At 38.3% G+C, this 16433-nt stretch overlaps 1 protein-coding gene across 1 annotated transcript in view; it reads right to left on the reverse strand.

Moving 5' to 3' along the window:
- Nucleotides 1-16433, reverse strand: part of CFAP44 (cilia and flagella associated protein 44) — a 172439-nt gene that overhangs the window by 113021 nt on the left and 42985 nt on the right. The window contains exons 9-14 of the mRNA XM_007947452.1: nt 12067-12222; nt 11573-11620; nt 10861-10960; nt 10235-10329; nt 5956-6165; nt 5234-5344 (exon numbers count right to left, since the gene is read on the reverse strand). Of these exons, the coding sequence (XP_007945643.1) occupies nt 5234-5344; nt 5956-6165; nt 10235-10329; nt 10861-10960; nt 11573-11620; nt 12067-12222 (720 nt within the window). The remainder of the gene's footprint in view (nt 1-5233; nt 5345-5955; nt 6166-10234; nt 10330-10860; nt 10961-11572; nt 11621-12066; nt 12223-16433) is intronic.

Below are 16433 nucleotides of genomic sequence, written 5' to 3' on the forward strand. Positions count from 1 at the left end.
GTGGGTTTGAACCACCAGCCTTCTGGTTAGCAGTCAAGTGCCTTAGGCACTATGCTACCAGAGCTCCTCTTTAGTCATTAGAGAGATGCAAATCAAAATAACAATGAGTATCTTCTCATCCCAGCAATAATAGCAAAGTTGAACAGGACAGAAAATAACAAATGCTGGCAAGGTTGCAGAGAAATTGGAACTCTCATACACTGCTAGTGGGATTGTAAAATGGTACAACCATTGTGGGAAACGGTATGGCATTTCCTTAAAAAACTGAAAATAGAAATACCATTTGACCCAGCAATTTCATTACTAGGAATATATCTGAAAGAGGTGAGAGGCAGGACATGAACAGACATGCACACCTATGTTCATCACAGCACAATTCACTATAGCAAAGAGATGGAAACAACCTCAATGCCCATTGACAGATGAATGGATAACCAAATTACGGTACATTCACACAATGGAATACTATGCTACATTAAAGAACAATGAAGGATAGTGAATTAGCTCACAATGTGGATGAGCCTGGAGGACATTATGCTGAGTGAAATAAGTCAGTTGCAGAAGGACAAATATTGTATGAGTGCATCCCTTTAAAAAGACCAAGAAGGGTTTGCTTAAGGAAGGGAACTCACTTTGTAGGTTACCAGGGTGGGGAGGGAACAAAAGGGAATAATTTCAGGCTAGTTGGGGACCATACACTGAGGTGGGTAAGGGGAGGGATGGTATGGAAAGATTCTGTGACCAGCATGATAACATTGGGGAAAGGGAGGAAACCGAATTGTGCACATAAGATATAGACACAGAGGCTAATACCAGTATATCCACAATATTGCATTACCATTAACACCAAACACCAAGCTACAGATAAACACATAAACATCTGAGAAGATCAGATGGGGGTCAGTAAACAGGATTACACTCTAGACCAAGGATAGATTCAGCTGAGTCTAATCTTGCACAGATACCAGTGATACAAAATACCTGCAATCCTTACCGAAACAACAGAAGATAGACATAGAGCAATCCCTCACAGAAAGCCAGACACTGTGGGAGGGAGATCCAATGGATCTACCGACTCAGGACCATGGTACAGGGGACACCAGACTCAATTGGTACAACAAAATACATAAAAATCTTCTTCCACAACCTACACTGGTGAGTAGCAACTGGGGTCTTTAAAAGCTTTGGAGCAGCCATTTAAGATACAGCTAATGGTCTCCTATTGTCGGAAGCAAAGAAGAGCACAAAGAATCAAGTGCATTTGGAAGCAATCAGCCCTAGGATATGATGGTCCTCGAGACGAGAAGAACTAGTTGGTGCCCAGCTACCAATATCAGCCACTCAGGAAAGGATCAAAACTGGAGATCCTGGATTGAGTGGGAGGAAAAACATGGAACAAAATCCCAATACACAATAATGACCAGAATTATTGGTCGGATGGAGTTGGATGGAGTCTGGTGAGACCCCCAATACTATGGCCTTGGGATACACTTCAGGCCTGGAATAAAACTCACTCTCAGGGGCCGGTGCTCTTCCCAATAGTAAATAAGATGTACATGCAGACCCAGGGTGACGTACCCACATACTCTATGATAGAGATGCAACCCAAATCACAATAAAAATTTAAAAAGAAAGAAAGTTGTTGGCTTGAATAGCATCATCTAGAACAAGAGTACAGAGTGAGAGAAGAAATTTGGATCAAGCCTTAGGAAACCTTAACACTTAATGGCTGGGTGAAGAAGACTGAGAAGGAATGGCAAGGTGTGGAATAGGGTCTCAGACGATCATAGTGTCACAAAAGTCAAGGAAGACAGTGTTTCAAAGAGGTAGGAAAGGTCAACAGGTCAAATGAAGCTAAGAAGTCACGAAAGAAAAGAACTAAAAATGGGTATCACTGGTGCCCTTAGAAAAGTTGATTTGGTGGAATGTTGAGACTAGAAGTCAGAGAAGAGCATATGAAGGAGAGAATGAAATGTCACAATATGGAGCTTATGGAAAAACTCAATTCTTTTGAGAAAGGTAGCTGAGAAGAGAGAACACAAGGCCAAGGAAAGTTGGGGTTTTCTTCCTAAGTGAAAAAACTCTAATATATTGGAAATTATTAGTTAAAGGGACTAGTAGACCATGTGAACCTCAATCTATATGACCATGAGACCAGAAGAACTAGATGGTGCTGATGAAAAACACTTAGTAGCAGAAGAGAAACTATATGACTGGGATCTTCTAAAAATTAAATTCTTATATGTATCAAAAAACTTCTCTTGAAGAGTAAAAAGAGAATATACAGATTGGGAAAAAATATTTGGCAACAACATATCAAACATGGGACTTATCTCTAAAATTTGTAGAAAACTCCAACACCTCAACATGAAAATGACAAATAATCCAATTCAAATAGGGGGAATGTATATGAACAGACACTACACCAAAGATGATATTCAGGCAGCCAAGAAACACATGAAGAAATGCTTGCGATCATTAGCTATTAGAAATACAAAAATTAAAACAACAATGAGATATCATCTCATCCCAGCAACAATTGCAAAGTTAAACAGGGCAGAATATATCAAATGCTGGCAAGGGTGTGGAGAGATTGGGACTCTCATACACTACTGGTGGGACTATAAAATGGTACAAGCACTGGAAAATGGTATGGCCCTTCCTTAAAAAGTTGGAAATAGAAATACCATTTGATCCAGCAATCCCATTACTAAGAATATATCCTAAAGAGGTGAGACCTGGGACACGAATACATATACGTACACTTGTGTTCATCACAGCACAATTTACAATAGCAAAGAGATGGAAATAATCTAAGTGCTCATTAACAGATCAAAAGATAACCAAACTATGGTATATATACACAATGGAATACTAAGCAACACTGAAGAATAATGATGAATAAGCAAATCACCTCATAATGTGGATAAACTTGGAAGACATTATGCTGAATGAAATAAGTCAGTCACAGAAGGACAAATATTGTATGAGTCCATTGTAAAAAGTCAAGGGAAGCATGACCATGTTAGAGTTGGCAGACAATGTTTCTACAAGTGTATTTGTGTGTTCTGTAAGAATTTCCACGTATATAATAGAGCTGACAAGGGATAAAGCTGTAGTCACTTATTGGCCACAGCCAGCTACCCAGAGGGAGCAAGTAGTTGGACCTGTGGGCTCGGGACCCTGGTCACAGGGGATATCAAGTTCAATTGGATAACATACTACACAAAAACATTTGTCCACATCATCCTTTGGCGAGTAACAACTGGGATCTTAAAAGTTTGCAAGTAGCCATCTACATGCAACAATGCATCTCTCCTCGTCCAGAGCAAAGAAAAATGAAGAAAACCAAAGATTCATGGAAACAATTAGTCCAAGCAACTGGTACACCAGTATAGGTGATCCTCAGCCTATACAACTATGAGACCAGAATTAGATGGTGCCCAGCTACCACTGTCAACCACTTGGAGGGGGAATCTATGTAGGAGATCCTGATAGAGTGGGAGAACAATGTGGAACAAAACTCAAAATCACTTAAAAAAAAAAAGGAAGGAAGACCAGATTTGCTGGTCTGATAGAGCCTGGTGGAACTCCTGAGATCATGCCCCCTAGCTGCCTTTCAGGTCTGGAATTGAACCCACTCTTGTGGCTTCCAGCCAAACAAAAGACAGGCATATGAGCTGAACATTTATATTAGGTGGATAAACTTGTTGAAGAGATCAATCATGGGAGAATAGAAGGGCTGTAATAAATGCATATTACAGGGAGACAGCTCAGGGGGTGGGAGTGCATGGGAGGGAAGGACACAGGGAAGAGGTAACTATGGGGAGGAAGTGGGAAAAGAGCTATTGCATTATGGGAAATTGCAGTCAGTGTCATGAGACAAAGTGTATGTGAACTATTGTATGGAAAATGAGTTTGCTCTGTAAACTTTCACCCAAATCACAATAAAAAATTTTTTTAAAAAAGGAAAATAGATGGACAATTAAGATACAAGTTTAATATGGGTGAAGGGATTTTAAAAAATAACAACAATATATAAAAAAAAGAAAGAAGAGTAGCCATTAGTTGATTATTTTTGAAGCTAAGTTATGGGCACATGGGGTTCATTGTTCTAGTCTTTGTTTCTGTTTGAAACATTTATAATACATTTTTTGAAATTAAAAAAAAATCACTTAGTAAATAAGAGATGTTAACTTTGTATGACAGAAAAGAGAAAATGAATAATGTGAAATCTTCTCAAAAGTAGGAGAGAGTGAAAGCCAAAGGGTAAGAGGCAGAATTTGCCTCAGGTAGAAGTAGAAAGACAGTTCCTCTATTGCAATGATAGAATTTTATGTTGGGTACTAAGAAGCTGAAGCCTGAGTTTGCTCCTAGTTTTTCTATGAAGTAAGTTGTGCTTGAGAATGACAGTGAAAGTGGGAATCTTGAAGTTTTGAAAAGAGAAGTTTTGAAAAGGTTATTGTAGGTAAAACAGGGAGCTGATAATAGCAATGTCTAGGATCACTGAACCATCCTATGGATTGCATTATGGCATTTGTATCACTAAATTATGAAAGAGCTAATCTTCTATGATATATAACTCTTTCCAGAAGCTCTGTGCTAGTCACTGTAGGGAAATATAAATCAGTTGGGTGCATTCATGAATGGGTTTTGTGTCAGATGGGTATGAAGAAAAGACAGGACAAAGCACATGAAAGCATTGGAAGAATGTTTTTGATCCTTATTGAAATTAAGAATCATTAAATGTAGCCTGAATGAGAAGGAAGTGAAGGTAAGAGTTGAATGATGGGTTGAGAAAGTAGAGATTAAATGAACAAGAGGTCCCTGTGATGTCAGAGAAGTGTTGGAGCAGGAGTAGCCAAATGAACAGGAAGAGAGAGGTTGAGCTTAGAATGTTGGATATTTAAATAATTGATTTTTAAGGTTGAGTTCTTAGAAGTAATAATACCATCCAGTAGGTAGCCTCGAGAGTATGTGGGTGAACTGTAAAGATCACTGGATATAAAGGGGTCAAGAAGTTCAAAGGCTGATGCTATTCAACTGATTATCTGTATGTTGCTGATACTACGCAGAATGATTCTGTCACTGCACCCTGCAGCCCCCACTGCAGGACTCAGGAGTGGGGATAATAATACCAATTGTTTTCTCTATCAGATCACTTCATTATGTAGTAATTGAGATTTAAGCATAATAGTTAACTTACATGAGAGACAAATAATAGTTAACTTACATGAGAGGTCGGAGACCACATTAACTGGCAAACAGGTCCGGGAGTAGTAATGTAACCTATTGGTTTATAATCCTTTTCCACTTCAAAGAAGAAGACTGTTTTATCTTTACTCTAAAAGATGATGAGAGACACACTCACCAAATGCATATTACTATAAAATCTATTCCATTGAGCAAAAAGAAGCTTTTAATAGCATGTAGTACATCCACATATCACAGACTATTCTGGGTGAATCCTTATTTCAAATATTTGCTACATATTCCCAATAAGAACACTTGACAAACCTTGTGTTCCAGACTATAGCTCTGAAAATATGATCACCAAATTTGTATACAAGATTTTCACAAAATAAAAGCCACAGTACATATGCTCTCCTATTAATGCATAAAGAATTTATGGCAATCCTATTGAAGAATATACCCATCCTAAAAGAAAAAAATAGATAACTGAAACTGATTATAAAGAAGACATCTATCATGATTTTTAGTTAAAATTTTCTGTTACTTTCAAATAAGAAAAGCATTGTAACTCAATTTGTAAGTGTATTTTAAAACATCATGCATAGGAGACACTGTAAGAATATAAATACAAAGAAAGAAAACTATGACTGTATCTCTTAGGAAATGAGTATCAGTAAATAAGGCATGATGAAGTAGGGAGACTTATAAGGCAAAGTTAATCACGAAATTTTGTTAGAAAACAAAAGGAAATACACTATTTACCGCTGTGGCTAGAATTTCTCCATCACGTTCATAAGCTAAAGCAGTGACACGAGTAGTATGAGGTTTGAAAACTTGTTTCAACCGAATCTCTGCATCCAAAATTTTCTTCCGTCCTGCAAAAACTGTGAGCCCTTTTGGATCATAAAGTTCAAGAACTCGAACAACCCCATCGTCAAATCCTGCAACAATCTGTGCTCCAGTATAGTTTACCTTGGACAAAATTAAATGGAAGGAACTTGAGATCAGTTGAGAAAGTACTGTAATACAAAAACAGATAACTCTACTTTATTTAGATTTATTTAAGTTAGCCTTGGCTGTCCATTGGTAACTCTTTATACCACTTTCTGGTCATTTCCATCTATTCTAGGATATTTCCTTATCACTGCTAACCATGAGAAATGTAAACCCAACCCATTATCCACTGCCATCGAGTTGATTCTGATTCACAGCAACCCTATAGGACAGAGCAGAAATGCCCCATTGGCTTTTCAAGGCTATAAATCTTTACAGAAGCAGATTGCCTCATCTTTCTCCTGTGAAGTGGCTAATACGTTCAAACTGCTCACTTTTTGGTCAGCAGCCGAATGCTTTAAGCACTGTACCACCAGAGCTCCTATGAGACATAGAGGCAATGATAATTCAAAGGCTCACTGAACAAGTGTTGGTAGAGTGCCTGCTCACCACATGCCAGGCAGCTATTACCAGCATCCCAACAGTGAGCATATAAAGACCCAGTCCCTGCTTTCACAAAGTTTATGATTTAATGAAGGGGACAGACATTAATCAATCACTCACATGAGAGCAGACTTATGAACTGAAAAAGTGCTAAAGGAAAGAAATGTATTCTCTGAGAGCATAAAATAAATCAGATCTAGACTGAGGGCTTCCCTAAGGAAGAAACAGTGGAGCTGAGATCAAAATGATGCTGTCTTACTTATCTAGTGCTGCTGTAGCAAAAATACTACAAATGGGAGCCTTAAACAAATTAACTTTTCTTCAGGCTAAGGATCCTGAATTCAAGACGCTGGCTTCTAAGGAAAGCCTTTCTTTCTCTGTTGGCTCTGGGGGAAGGCCTTTGTTTCTTCGGTTCCTATTTCTTGGCTCCTTGGTGATTTTCATGTGGCTTGGGATCTCTCTTCCCCCCATCTGTGCTTGCTCACTTGCTTGTTTAATGTCTTTTTTATCTCAGAAGCGAATGACTTAAGACATACCCTACACTAATACTGCCTAATTAACATAGCCACATAGCCAAGAAAACTCTTTCTCAAATGGGAAGGTCACTATGAGTTGGAGCTGACTCAACAGCACCTAACAACAACAAAGCGTTAGAATTTATAATGCATATTTTTAGGGCACGCAATTAATCCATATCAGATGTCTGAGAGTTAACTAGGAAAAAAGGAAGGTGGGTAAAGGACTCCTGGAAGAGGAAATCATTTGTGCAAAGGCCCTGTGGCAAGAAAGGACATACCCAGGAAAAGTTACAGTTTGACTAGAGCAGAATGAGTAACTGAGTAACACTCTCAGAGGCTGGAGAGGGAAAGAGATCCACATCTCAAAACACCTTACATGTCTTGTTAAGAATTGTCTTCATTCTGAGAACAATGGGAAGCCATCAAAGGCTTCTTCGTTGAGGGAGGGGGAGCTGAAAAGATCAGATTAGCTATTTTAAAGCAGTCATCATAGCCACAGTGTAGAGAATAGATCTGAGATGGCCTAGAGAGGATGGAGGGAGATCTTTAAGAGATGGCTGTCATACTCACATAGCATGATCATGGTTGCACAGTCTGGGGTAGTATAGTGGAGATGAAAGGAAGTGGGCATATTTGAGGAGATTTACAAGGTATAATGAACCAATTAAGTGATAGTTGGTTATGGGGGAGGAGGCAGAAAGAAGTGTCAAAGACACCTGATAGAGCCATTTATTGAGATAAGGAACACTGAAGGAGATTTATATACATATGTGGTTTGTTGTTGCTATTGTTGTTTTAGATGGAGTGGTGGTTGAGAGTAAGCAGATAATCATGAATTTTGTCTTGGACATGATGAGTTTGAGGTACTCTCAAGATTTCAAAATGAAAATGACATAGAGTCTGCATCATCAATCTGCGGTCTGAATGCACTAAATTTGCCAGTTTAGAAGGCATTCAGGAGAAGAGTGAGCATCTAGGGGTCCTTAGGAGCCAAGTAAGTGATCATCCCAGAATCCAGGCAGTTACAAGAATCTTGGGACTAGTAAAATGGCACTCCAGAGAGTGTGTTCATTCAAAATTTGGTAAGTGTCTAAAATGTACTGGTACCTGTCAAGCACTGGATGTTCAAAGAGCAATAAGGCATAGTTGCCACCATGAAAAACAAATGGTATAATGGGAAAGAAAGACAACAAAGCAAATAATCTTAGTACTTTGTGAAAAGTACTAAAAGAGGGGTATGTACACACACAGTCCTGGGGGGAAAAAAAAAAAAAAAAGATCACAGAGGAGGCTGTACCCATCTCTGCTTGAAGGTGTGTTGAGGGGGGCCATGCACAGGATGTGATGTTTGACTTGAGCTGACTCATAATTAATAATGTAGAGCCTTCCAGAAAGATAAGGAAGTATGGAGAAAGAGTACTACAATTCTAGCATATTCTCCATGCTATCATTACTCTGGCTAAAAAAAGGAAACTTTCTATACATATCTCACAACAATCTGAATAAATGTTTCAGTTACTCGGCTGCATTTTAAAGACTTCAGGTAAGAGTGTTAATAATTTTGAACAAAGAATGATACAGGTTTGGCAATCCTAATACTCTGTGGTTTCTATTTATTCTAGCCTCATCATTGTTCTGGCTCTGTTCCCTGGTTTGATTTCTCCTTCTGGTCTGGGTCTCATCATGATATCCCAGGCATCTTCCCATCTACTTTGGGCCTGGAATATTTTCTCTTTGATTTAACCCAAAAAATCTTAAAGATAAAACAATTCCTCGAGGTATTTTTAAAACATGGCTGCAAATTATTTGACATGTCTCCCATGAAGAGATGGGATTTAAATCCCCTTCCTCTGAATCTGGGTAGTGCTTGTGATTGGTCCAACTGATAGATTTTGGGAGGAGTATACTTCATGATTTCTGAGGTTAGGTCATAAAAGGCCATGTAGCTCCTGTCTTGTTTGTTGGAACACTAGATCATGGGCCCACATAAGAAGTGTGACTACCCTGAGGCCACCTGTTGTGATGAAGCCCAAGCTATATGGAGAAGCTATTACGTAGGCCTTCCCCTTCACAATATTCCTAGCCCAGCCTTCACATCACCCAAGCCCAGATGCCAGACTTGTAATTAAAAAAAAAAAAAAAAAAGGCTTTAGATGATTCCAGGCCCCAATTATTCAAGTCTTTCCAGCTAAGACATCAGAATCAGACACTGTGACATGGAGGCAATCCATCCCTGGCAAGACCTGTCTGAATTCCTGATTCACAGAGTATACCAGCAAAAGATAATGATTGTTGTTTTATGCCACTACATTTTGGGTAGTTTATTACATAGCAATAGATAACTAGAACAATTGCCTAACCTTCCCTTATTCCACCCCCAACACCCCATAGCTCTTATCATTATCTAACATACTATAGAAGCAGGAGCTCTGGTGATGTAGTGCCTAAGGCATTTGACTGCTAACCAGAAGGCTGGCAGTTCAAACCCACCAGCTATTCCATGGAAGGAAGACTGGGCAATCAACCTCCGTAGAGATACTACCTCAGAAACCCAAGGAGGGGTTGCTAGGAGTTGGAATCAACTCGACGGCAGTAACGTATCGTACATAATACTTATTTGTTTTGTTTATTGCCTATCTCTGCCCCTGCCTCCCACTACAGTACAAGTTTCATGAAGGAAAGTATTTTTGTTTTTTTTGTTCACTGCTGAATTACCAGAATCTAAAATAAGGCCTGGCATATTGTAATATGTTAGGCACTTTGGAAATACTAATAGGATGAATGTGATAGTCAGATAGATAGATAAGCAAAGTTCTTCTGTGTAATTAGTTTGTAACATGAAACTCTTAATAGTCTGCAACCAGCATAAAAACATAATTTTCATTAAAAACAGGGCCCAAATCATAACAATCATGAGGTCATGGTATGATTTCTATCTATCACATTCTAAGTTACAAACTAGCTTTAAATTTTTTTCTTCTCCATAACTTAGAATTAGAAAATATATTTCCAAGATCTAGAACTGATATATAACATTCACCAATAAATTCTGGTACATTGGAAGTACATTAGAACAATAAGCTTACCAGTCGGGGTACCCAGGTGAGGGCAGTGCCTCCTTGTTTGAATTTTATCTGTGTCAAAGGAGTTTTGCTAGCAAAATCATAGATCCGTATAGAGCCTATAGAAAAATAGTTTTAAAAGAAGTGATACATACATAATATCTTTTAAAATAATCGTGGCTTACTTTACCTTCTGAGTATTAGGATAAGAAATTTCATAAGTAGCTAAATCAACTGATAATCCAATAGGCTTTCTTCACCCTAAAATTTTTAAACACACTCTCAATCAGATAATTTGAAAAAGAGTAATAAAGAAGACAATTGATGATGATTAGTGGTTCCATCTCACCTTGCACAGCCCACACAGATTTGCCAGAAGTCAAGAAGGAAGGAAAGAGATGGAAAGAAAAGGAATAGCATGAATGTAGATAACACCAAACTGAATAGCATTTTCAGGATTAGCTTGCTGAGTATGTCCTCATTGTAACCTCTCACAATAAGTGCGGCTGGCTGCCGCATTTTGTGCCCTCCCTTCCTCAACTACTCATCTCACTGCTTCCCTTCTGGGAAAAATAACCTCAAATGCTTTTAATCAAACACATATTTTTTTAACATGCACTGAAAACAAAACAAAAAGAGTTCCTACTTACAGTCCAAGGAAGTAGTGGCCATGAGGTAAGTGAGAGGAGAGACAGCCAAAGCTTGAATAGGCCCAGAGTGGAAGGAGAAGAGGCATTCTGGGTCCTGGGTCTAATAATAAAAAAAGAGCCTACTAGATCTCAGAGAGAAGTTCATACACAATTATAGTCAAATTCAAAGAAATGCAAATAGAACCCTATACCATGTGTGATTTTATATGACTAAAAAGGAAGGAAAGCACCATAAGTTAGAAGGAACCCTGGACTTTGGAATTAGCAAAATCACATGGAATCTTGGCTTTGCATTTCATGGCTGTGTATTTTCACACAAGTCAGTTCAAATTTCAGTTTTCATGTCCAATGAAATGATGGTAACTGCCCTGCCTACTACAGAATAGCTGTGAGGATCACATGAAGCAATGTAAATGAAAATGGCATATATTTATGAAAAATGAAAAGCTCCATTTAATGCTGGGCATTGTCATTGCCACTTTTCTGATAAATTTGCTGAGATAGGTTTTTTTTTGTTTGTTTTGTTTTGTTTTTTAACAAAACCTACAATCAAAGCTAAGGAAAAAGAGAATTCTAAGGAGAATTGTATGTTGAGCAAATTCTTGATCAGGACAGTGATCAAATATGGAGAAAATAAAATAGCTTTAAAGAAGAATAACAAAAGTTTTTACTATGAAAGTTAGTTAAAAATAGAAAAAAATAAGTAACTTACAATATTTGAAAAACTAAGATCAAGCTTCCATATGGCCCCACAGGAATCCTAAAAAAAATTAAATACCTAATAATATTTTTGCTTTATCATTTTGAACTTTTATCAAACTGAAAATTCCACCAAACTGAAGATTTTCTTTGCAAAATTTAACTATTGTAACAACAAACAATGATACTAGAAGTTTACACACAAATATTCTAAAGTGGGCTCAAACTTTAATATAAGTAACTTCTATGTATCTTAGAACACAACTACACAATAAATAAAGCAATCTCATTATGCTTTAGTCAGTTTAATACAGTAAAGTTGCTCCTAATTGGTTTTCTTTGTTTAAAATACAGGTCAGTTATATATCAAAATTCAGGAAGTCTTTATTGAAGTATCAATAGTAGCCTTAACAGTAAAAAGGACTATCCCAAACAATGAATTAGACTACTATTTTAGTTTTATACTCAGGAAAGTTCAAAAAGCCAAGAAAGAAGAATGCAGCTTACCTGAGCCAACCACAAATTATTTCCAGGTTCATCCATTTTTATCATAGAGAAAAGTTTGACATTCTTGCCTACTTGAAGCTCATTCATAGGCTCGAGCGCTATCAATCCAGTGTCATCAATAGCATCAGCAGTGTCTATTGTCTCAAAATCCCATATCTGGTAAAATTGAGAAGAAAATACTTTAATCAATCAGTAGAAAATGTTTGAAAATAGTATTTTCTAAGCTAGAGGAAAAAAAAAACCCATAATTTCTCCAAAAGTCATTTCTTAATATTTCATGAAAGTTAACAACAAATAAGTCTAATTAGAACACCAGCCAAACTCTACACCTGGGATTTTGCTCTGAACTAAGAGATAACAAATTATTACAGTTTCCTTCCTATTTATAGAGAATAGTGAGAAAGTACAGCCCTGCCTTAGACTTTTAATGTGCTCGAACTAAACTTCAATGTTTCTGTCAACTCTTTCTGCATATAAAGTGGCCATAAGGAGTAAATGGTTCTGTTGTTCAGCAAGGCATTACAATGAGCCATCTTTAACATAGACTGGTACCAGTACCAGTGCCAGTACCACCTGCCATAGAGTTGATTCCAGCTCATGGTAACATGACGTATTCTCTATAAAGGAGAAACAGATCTGCTTGTTTAAAATTCAAGGACTATTTCTATTATAAGCACAGAAAACAGAATCAGAGGATATCTCCTTTAGAAAATGTTTCTCTTAATACCCATTTAGAGCCTACTACCTCAGATGAACTGCTATCCAGAAGGCTGGAAGTTCAAACACACTAGCCACTCCTTGGAAGGAAGACTGGGCAATCTACTTCTGTAGAGATACCGCCTTGGAAACCCAAGGAGTAGTCGCTATGAGTCGGAATCAACTCAACTGCAGTGAGTTTGGGTTTTTTTTTTTTTTTAACCTCAGATGAAAGGCCCCTGAGTGGTACAAATGGTTTACACTAGACTAATAACCTAAAGGTTGGCATTTGAATCCACCAGCAGCACCACAGAGCAAGGATAATACAGAATGGGTGGTGGAAGAAGGTAGTTCTAAATATCAGCTGCAACTACATGACCAATTGCAGAAACAAGGACTGTGATTGTTATATTTCTTCATTGTATGTGTGCATCAAATATTTTTGTTTTCCTCAATTATAAACTATAAAATATAAACAGGGCTAATACATTTTTGGTTGTATGCATGTTAGTTATAGCATGCATGTATCATATCATGTTAGGTGCAAGTATGACTTCATAATTGTCTTTATTTAGAGACTATAAGTGGTTAAGGAGATGCGTATAACTGCCAAGTTGACAAAGGGTGGACTGTGGTAGTTAAGGTTATGTGTCAACTTGGCTGGGCAGTTGAATGTGAGGTCACCACTCAGATGAACTAGGAAACTTGGGCAACTGTTTTGGTTACCTCTGTGCTGCTCTAACAGAAAATACCGCAAATGGGATGGCTTTAACAAATAGGAGTTTACTCTCTTACAATTTTGGAGGCTAGAAGTCCGAGTTCAAAGTGCCAGGCTGGGTGAAAGTCCCTCAACCTTGGGCTTCAGTTCTGCCTCTTGCCCCACTGAAGCTAGAGGCATCTCTTCCTTCAGGCAGCTGCTGGCTGCTGTGGCTGACAAACCCAAGGTCAACCAGTAAAAAGGCACAGTCCCGATATTACCAAACCACACAGCAGGCCATTGATTCAAGTCCATTAAAAGTCCCAACATTGGCAGAGCATGGCAAGCTGCTGAATGAAGACTCGGGTACATGCAGGGTCCAAGCACGCCAAAAAAAACTAGAGACCATTCCCAAATCTCCTCTTTATAGATGGGAAGCAGACCACATCCCTAAACCAGCTGGCTACTCAGCTGCTCATGGCAGATTCCACCATAGAGTTAATTGCCAGTCTCATCATGGGCAATAACTACTATCAGCTAGCTTCCCAGCCACTCAAAACCAGGCTCAGCCAAGTTGACATATAACCTTAACTACCACAGCCATGCAATGAAGGAGATTTGTATAGGTGCCAAGTTGACAAGGAGTAGAACTGTGTTAGTTATGTGTCAACTTGGCTGGGCCTGGTTTTGAGTGACTGGGCAGCTGGATGGAGTTATTCCCCATGATGAGACTTGTAATCCACTCCATGGTGGAATCTGCTGTGAGGATTTGAGAAAGGTCTCTAGCTTTTTGGCACATTTGGATCCTGCATTCGGCAGCCTGCCATGTTGCCTGCTGAGCTTGAGACTGTTTCTGGACTTGAACTAGCGTTCTACCATGTTGTTTGATAATCTTCTGACTGTGACATTTTACTTGTTGACCTTGGGTTTGTCAGCCTCAGCAGCCAGCAGCTGCTTGAGTTAAGAGACAGCTTCAGCTCCAGTGGGCTGGAAGCAAGAGGCAGAGCTGAAGCCCAACGTCAAGGGGCCTTCACCCAGCCCCTAGATCTAGCACTTGAACTCAGACTTCCAGCCTCCTAAACTGTAAGAGAATAAACCTCTGTTTATTAAAGCCACCCACTTGTGGTATTTCTGTTATAGTAGCACTAGATAACCAAAACACCTGATGATCTGCTTCCATAAAGATTACAGCCAAGAAAACCCTATGGAGCAGTCCTACTCTGTAACACATGCAGTCACCATGAGGCAGAATCCACTCAGTGGTGATGGGTATGGTTTGCCTTTTTTTTTTTTTTATCTCAGATAAGGATTGATTTTCCTTGGGAGAGGAGACCAGAATACTATAGGAAGAATGAAAAGGACAGTTTCACTATGGCAGAGGTACTTAGAAGCACTTCCTCTCTGAAGGGTCAAAATTCCTCCCACCATGTTGCTCTAGATGGAATAACTCAGACCTTGGGAAAGAAACTTCCAAGTATTGAAGTTGTTCCATACATTAGCTTGGCAGGGGAGAGGGTCAGATCTTAGTGTCAGATTAACCCTTAGGATTTGGAATGGGTTTTTCCTAAATGGCAAAAGGCAGAGATTGGAGAGATGAGGTGGACTTTGACAACAGAAAACAAACTTAAAAATCTGCTGCATCTGTGAAAGGGGTCTCCTTTTCTTTCCTTTTGGGTTTTCTCCCATTTAGTATATTGACATTTTTAAGTGATATATATCATGGAAGGGTAATGAATATATTGTGTGACAAAATAAAGGCCATGAAAAATCCTACCAGAACAATGAGTGAATCTAACAAGATGAACTTTAATACTGTAAATGTAAAGATCCATACTTAGGCTCAAAAAGCCAGTGGTAAAAGGACAGACTGTGGGAGATGAGGCTTAAAGATAATACTTACACCTCTCACTTTTCAACATGGGTAAGTTTCCAAAGACCAGGTCATTATGTAAAAATTGGTCTTATGCAAAAATGGAGGATGATCACATCAGCTCACAAAATGGAAGATGACTATATTATTACATAATTTTCAAATTACATCATTACATAACTGCTACATTTCACCATTACATAACTGCCAAACCATTTCAGCATTACCGCCTGAATGTAAAACTGAACGTAAAACTGCCAAACCACTGTCAACTGCCCAGCCAGTTGCTACATAATCTTAACCATCACAGCCAGCATTACTCTCATCTCACATCTTGGTGTTTTTACTGCCAGATATACATTGTTAATGTGCAAATCAGTCAGATAGCAGAATTTTTACTATTGTCGTAAACGGAAATATCAGATAAGATAGTCGGTAAGTGAGGAGTAGATGTATATTTTACTAGTAAGCTCATAATAAGCACAATAGGTATCAACAGGGTAACCAGACTATTTTTAAAAATTTCATCTTGCTTCTAATAATACTTCTTAGAGAAAGTCAAGCAAAAAGTACCATTTTCTTATGAAAGATCCAAGTACGAATGTGTACCGGTGGGACCATAAGGCAAATCACAACTGATGTGCCAACAACAGCAGAGTATACATACAAGGAAGGTGCCATGCAGGGTGGGTGGAAAAGGAAATGTGCCAGAACAGTAACCAAGGGGATATGGATGCTTGAGCAATGTTTCACTTAGCCTGAATCCACAGATGAGTTCACTAATGTGAAGAGCAGTAAGAGGTTAGCATTCATGGGCAATCCTTACCAGCTTACCTCTGAGTACTTCTAATTGACAATCTCAGTAAAAATTATTAACAAATATTTAACACTTTCATCCCTAGGAAATGACCAATTCATACTAGGTACTATGGAAGAATATGTGTGTCCATTGTTTATATTAACACAGACTTTCATTTTCAGAAGCAATCATTTCAACAATAGAATCAAAATAATAAGAAGTATCCTCAGAAATTTTCAATAAATTTATTTTGAAAAGATTTAAATATTTACCACAAGAGTAGTTTTATTTAAAATAATTTGGTT

The sequence above is a fragment of the Orycteropus afer genome, unplaced genomic scaffold (genome assembly GCF_000298275.1).
Source record: "Orycteropus afer afer isolate SDZICR_OR568_19922 unplaced genomic scaffold, OryAfe1.0 scaffold00184, whole genome shotgun sequence".
Taxonomy (NCBI): Eukaryota; Metazoa; Chordata; class Mammalia; order Tubulidentata; family Orycteropodidae; genus Orycteropus; species Orycteropus afer.